General features: G+C 33.6%; 1 protein-coding gene across 1 annotated transcript; it reads right to left on the reverse strand.

The window, feature by feature from the left end:
• Positions 1-2713: 2713 nt before the first annotated feature.
• On the reverse strand, positions 2714-4781 carry LOC141638049 (uncharacterized). Its single transcript, XM_074447499.1, has 6 exons — positions 4626-4781; positions 4442-4530; positions 4160-4204; positions 3577-3904; positions 3295-3478; positions 2714-3030 (listed from the first exon to the last, which is right to left on the reverse strand). The coding sequence occupies exons 2-6, from the start codon at positions 4525-4527 to the stop codon at positions 2933-2935; spliced, it is 741 nt and encodes a 246-aa protein (XP_074303600.1). The 5' UTR covers positions 4528-4530; positions 4626-4781; the 3' UTR covers positions 2714-2932.
• Positions 4782-5862: the final 1081 nt, after the last annotated feature.

The following is a 5862-nucleotide window of genomic DNA, read 5'->3' on the forward strand; positions in this document are numbered from 1 at the left end:
TGCATGCAAATATTTTAAAATATATATTTCAGAAATTAAGGAACTTTTATGAAGAACAAACATTCCAAACGAAACTTAAATTGAAATATTAAAAATATTTAAAAAAATAAAAGACAAATCTGTTCATTTCTGATTAAAAATATAGATTTATTAGTTGTCATATTTATAAATAAAGTAGCACGCCTCAACCAAAAGCAAAATGATTCATCAGAAATCGCCGTTAAATGATTTAGTAGACTACTATTGCAATTTTTTTTCGAGATGAACTTAATAAACTTCACTATAATGGTGGCAGAATGGTTGAAATAATTAAATTTAACTAAATAAATAAACGGCCTTAAATTGGAATCGAGGAATGTGAAACAATAAAATAAAATTGATAGGCGGTGGAGGAAAAGAGGGTCAAGAGATGATTAAGAAATTGTAGGGTTTGGTGATTTTGGTGTTTGGTCTATGTGTGAGGCTGGGTCGGTTATATGAACTTATATTTTTGTCCATGTGGGCTATTGATAACTTCTCCAATTTGAATTGCCTAAAGCCCTAAAGGTAAAATTGGGTTCGAGTTGGGTAAACTCGGGCCGCGTTATTCTCAGTTTTTTTGGTTAATTCGTGTCGGGTTATTTCGGCTTTAGTATGTTCTGATAATATTTTTGGGTCAATCGACTTGGGTTATTTCAGGCCTAGCATTTTCGAGTCAATGTTTAAGATAGAAAAAAATCATTTTATGTCTTTTTAGGTTAAAAATATATTAAAGTTTTTCTTCAAATAAAAAAAATATATATTAAAGTTATATTTTGTCGGGTCATTGATTAACTGGTTTTGGATCGGGTCATTTAGGATTGGGCCAGTTATAGGTCAATAAATTAAATGTGGAGCATCAAATTGTTCATCAAAATTATTCTCAATTTAAAAAGATAAATAATTAACTAAGACACCTAAAAATGAAAAAGTAAACAAATGACCGGAGAGATTATATTAATATTAATATTAATATAAACTTATAGTCTTGTATAGTTCTATATACCCGTATTGGACAAGACCAAAAGTTATGGACATTTTTTTATCTTAAGTTAGTAGTCCCGGTGATTTTGTATATACATTTTGCATTTGTGAAGTTGGTTCTCTAACATTTCCAATGCAGTCCTTTTGTTTGTTGTTTATTTTGTTGTTCCAAATAATAATTTATCAAAAGAATAATGATGGGATGAGATCGTGTCCGGTCTATGTTGGGCGTATCCTAGGATGGATCCCTATGGTGTTTTTGGACAGGTGTTTGGTCGAGGGACAAGTTGTGTATTGGTCCGTCTGTTGGCGCGACTACTTTGGTCTTTGGTCTATCAAGTTGGTTTTTCAAGATGTAGGAGATATCTCTCCTTTGAAGGCAAGTCTGTTTGGCTTGTTTTCGCCTTTCCCTTTCTACGTCCTAGTGGCGTAAGTACATCTTCTTCCCGTCACTTGTTAGAGCAAGTGTCCCGATGGTCTTTGGGAGTCTCGTGCTATGTGGATGCCGTGCATAATGAATTTCAAGTCCAAGCTACCGTACTCCACCAACATGTTGCAGTTACCCGACATCTCATCCACCGTACTTGTTTAATAGGAAGTTGTAATTTAATTTTCAATAATGTTGTACGATTCTACGACTTCAAGTGTCGGAGTCGTACTATTTGTATGGAAACAACCTATCTTTACTGCTGTAAAAAAAAAAAACAAAAACTTTAATATTTACGAAAAATATATTTGTTCAACAATTATTAAAATGTGATCATTAAATTCATTACGAATAGTTATTTCATATGCCTACATATCTTTTATTGTAAGAGATATTAAAGAGAGACATAAGTGCCTCGAAATGTGAGAAAGTCATACTATAATTATCTAACTTTCAACATAAACTGCTTCTTTTGACGATTTAGACTCACAAGAAAGCGAGATACGAAGATTTTGATTTGTAATCGTAACAAGTGTACTAATACAATAGCTAAATTAGTTTTAACAAAAAAAATCCGAATATTTTAAATTTTATGACATTTATTCTTCTACTAATTTTGATATAACATATGTTTAGTTGAATATATATTTTACAACAATTTAAATAACATATCCATTGCACTGGTTTAAAACTAGTAAACATATTAATTTTCTTCTTGATGTATTTGTATAATGAATATTGAGAAATTTAATTATTAGAACATGTACCCTATTATTATTTATATTTAAGCTTATATGGTAACCATTTTATCGTGAATGCAAGAAATTGAACAGCGAACAATCGAAATCCGTAGACGAAAACCGGATAAACGAAAAAACCAAGTATACGAAAGCCGAGTATACGATTAAACCATGTCGAATTCGTATCATTTAAACGTGGTAGTTTAAAAACTGTATATACAAGAAGGTTTTGAGAACTGTATAAGGTATATGGTTATGTTCAGCCCTACCTAGAGGTTTAGTGTTCCAAGCATTGATAAAAACGATTTTTCTCAATAATGAGACGTCGAGAATTCTGGCCAGGCCCAAATAAACAAAAAAAACTACTCATAATTAGTACTCCCTCTGTCCCGGTCATTTGTTGTCCTTTAACATAACTTAGAACGTGACAGGAATCGAGCTTGGCACCTTCCACTCATAATTAGAGGCCTATACCAACTCAGACACCATAGCTTCATGCGTAGAATTGTGACAAACAAAATTTATCTTTGGAATTTGGATGTGATTAAAACACAAAGTCAAACATTTTCATAAATTAGTTAAATAACATCCTTCTGAGCGTCCGAGGAGAGATCACGACTCACGAGATAACATTATAAAGCAGTTCAATAGACAACGTTACAACCAACACAAAATACAAGTATGCTTGAAAGTTGGTGAAATGAAGCATTTTTCCCGAGAGCAATAATCAAACACGAAATATTGTACGTCTATCCAACTATTTTTATTCATCACCACATGCACAACCGGAACAGCATACCTCGTTGAATTCCATGCATTCGAAACACTCAAAATCTGGAGGGTGTCGTATGTCCGAATTATCTGTAAAATGAAAAGCACAAGTGCAACAACAAAACCAAATTAGCGAAAACAATTATGATCAGCTACATGAAAGATTATGTAACGAGTTTGTCAGGAAAATGGGCTATTAAGCATTTCCCTTCAAGGGGGGTTGGTCATGACTCATGACTCAGTGGAAATTGATGGAAATTGACTGTGGTACACACACACACAAAAAAAAAAAAAAAAAAAAAAAAAAAGACAAAAAAGAGAATCCGAAAGAAGGGGGACTTTTCACCGACATACCAAATTCCTCGGAATCCAGGATGCAACATCTAGTAACTTCATTTTGTCGGCGCACCTCGGCAAAAAAGAGTTGTTCAGGTCCCGGTTCTAGTCTAGATTCGGAGACTTTGAGGCGAGCATAGAAGTTCAAATGTACGAACTCTTCAAACTCCAATACTTCCCATTGCCACCTATATTCATAAGCCTACTAGCACGATAATGACAAGTAAAAAATGGAATTCATGAGAATATGAAAAGATTATTGAGTAGCAGATAGAGAAATGATAGGGTTACTGAGAAAACCTCACTACTGTCACGAGTCTTGTTGAAATGTGCCAAAGCAAGCTCACCATATATCTTGTTCTTATGTTTGTTAGTCTCCATCTCATACACAGTACGTGGTTCACCTCTGCGTTTCACCCTATAGTTGAACCATGTAGAATAGTAGGACGGATATAAGATCACATTCGCTTTAGCTACGGGGTCTAATGTGGAAAACCACTCAGAATAATAGTCCGGTTCTAAGATATCATCCACATTGTGTTGAGATCTTGATATGAACCATTCAGCATAATCTTTCAGCTCTATGACCTCAGCGGCAACAGATTTTAGGTCCTCTAATTCTTTAGCCCTGAATTTTAGGGAAAAACAAGTGAAACTTAAAACTTCCAGCCACATATGACAAACATCATTGATCAGCTAACAAGCATTCCTGGGTTAGACATTTCAAAGTTAGACATAGCTCTTTTAAGTTTTAACTAACAATCCTGGGTTAGACATTTCAAAGTTAATTCAGCACAAATCGGTGGTAATATGCGCTTTCCATAGTTGCAAGTAGGTAAGACAAAATTAAAAGAAAAAAAGAAAAAATAAATAACAAACTCACGTTTTAAACTCATGAATACGACGTAATCCAGGTCGCTTCCCCGGACTGCAAAAGAAGAAAGACACGAGTAAAGAAGATAGCATCAATAAGTTGAATAATGATTCAATATAGTATATTATTAAGAGGAGTAATAAATCACTTGATTCAGTAGCAATTTCTGTTACAAACCAACATCATTTACCTATTAAGTTGAATAATGAACGAAAAATAGACGACGAGACTAAAACAACAATTTAATTTTTAGTTCTAAAATCTAAATAAAAATAAATAAAAAAATATTACTGTGAGCTATTAGTAGAGTTATTATCTGAATCCGAGCTGCTATCAAATTCAATCCGTTTATCGAGACATCGCGAAATCGTCTCCATCAACTGAATTATATATTGTTATTAGTGAGTATTAACAATTAAGGAAGGATAAAGTCGAAATCGAATTATTAATAAAGCCAAGGTAAAAAAACACATACCTCAATATTGGGGAGGAAGGTGAAGATTGCCAGAGAGTTAGAGCGATCGATCGTGAAGGCCTAGGGGTTTCAACTAAATAAGAATTCTTTATGCGGTTGTGTCATCGAATCAAAGTAAAATTAGACCCGCTAATCAGGTCGTGTCATATGTGTCAGTGTCACCGTTATCTCAAACATGTCATTTTTTTAACCTTTAAGTCTTTAACCTATTCATTTAGGTTAGGCTCATTCATGTACATGATTTACTTAATTATGGACATAAATTACCATTATACCCTTATTATTTTAACACCCATTTTCCATTTTGTATAATCATCTCAATTAATTTTCGTCAAAACACCAGGCTCCCCACTGTCGCCTCCCTTCCCCGCACCAACCACCTGAACCGGACCACCCCTCTCACCGGACTAGCCACACAGCACCGGACACGCACTATATTGGCAAACTGTAATAACAACTGTCGAACTGTCGAAAGTAAAGCGGTTATCATGAAACTCAGAACACCAACACAATATACTAATACCGCAAATTGATAACAATGATTAAACAAAAATGCAGTTTTATAACAATAGCCTTAACTAAAAGAAGAAAATTGATTGAATCGTGGTCCCCAAGTGTGACAAAATGAACATGTTCATAAAAAAGATTCCAGATTTATGAGATTGAAGAATTTCCATTAAGAATGACAAATTTTAATGAAATTTCTGAAGATTTTGAACATGTTTTCGATGTCGGGATCGATACATAGATTGCGTCATAAGCTATACAAGCTTTGTATAACTACAAAGACATTTCAATGAGTCAATGTCTGCTGATGATGTTCCTCCCACCATCAATTTTCAATGGACAATTATTTCTACAAACCCTAATTTCAGTAGTGTAAATTAGATTAATCTCCCTAATTTGATATATCATCGTTAATAAAGTAAATAAACTAGAATTATTAATTGATCGACATGAGAATTAATGTTCATAATAGATTAATCCGATGGATTTGATTTCTCTTGTGAGGAAGAGAATTAGAGAGGTTTTTGTTTTTTGTTTTTTGGGGGAAGGGTGGGATATGGAAAATAAATGACAAAAAGTTCATAAAAGAGTAATGTTTGTCCATGAAAGAGCAACTACGTTCATTTAATCATTATATATATAAAAGAATAATGTAAAACCGCTGATGTGGCGCAATAATATTTCAGAAAAGTACTCTACAAGGCCTCTCCTTTACTCTCACAATTTCAGT

The sequence above is a fragment of the Silene latifolia genome, unplaced genomic scaffold (assembly GCF_048544455.1).
Source record: "Silene latifolia isolate original U9 population unplaced genomic scaffold, ASM4854445v1 scaffold_167, whole genome shotgun sequence".
NCBI lineage: Eukaryota > Viridiplantae > Streptophyta > Magnoliopsida > Caryophyllales > Caryophyllaceae > Silene > Silene latifolia.

Coding starts and splice junctions, on each gene's coding strand:
- LOC141638049 (XM_074447499.1), bottom strand. CDS start 4,527: ATGGAGACGATTTCGCGATGTCTCGATAAACGGATTGAATTTGATAGC. Junction 3,905..4,159: donor CGTATTCATGAGTTTAAAAC/GTGAGTTTGTTA, acceptor CCTAAAATTCAG/GGCTAAAGAATTAGAGGACC. Junction 3,031..3,294: donor CCTGGATTCCGAGGAATTTG/GTATGTCGGTGA, acceptor TTCATTTTACAG/ATAATTCGGACATACGACAC.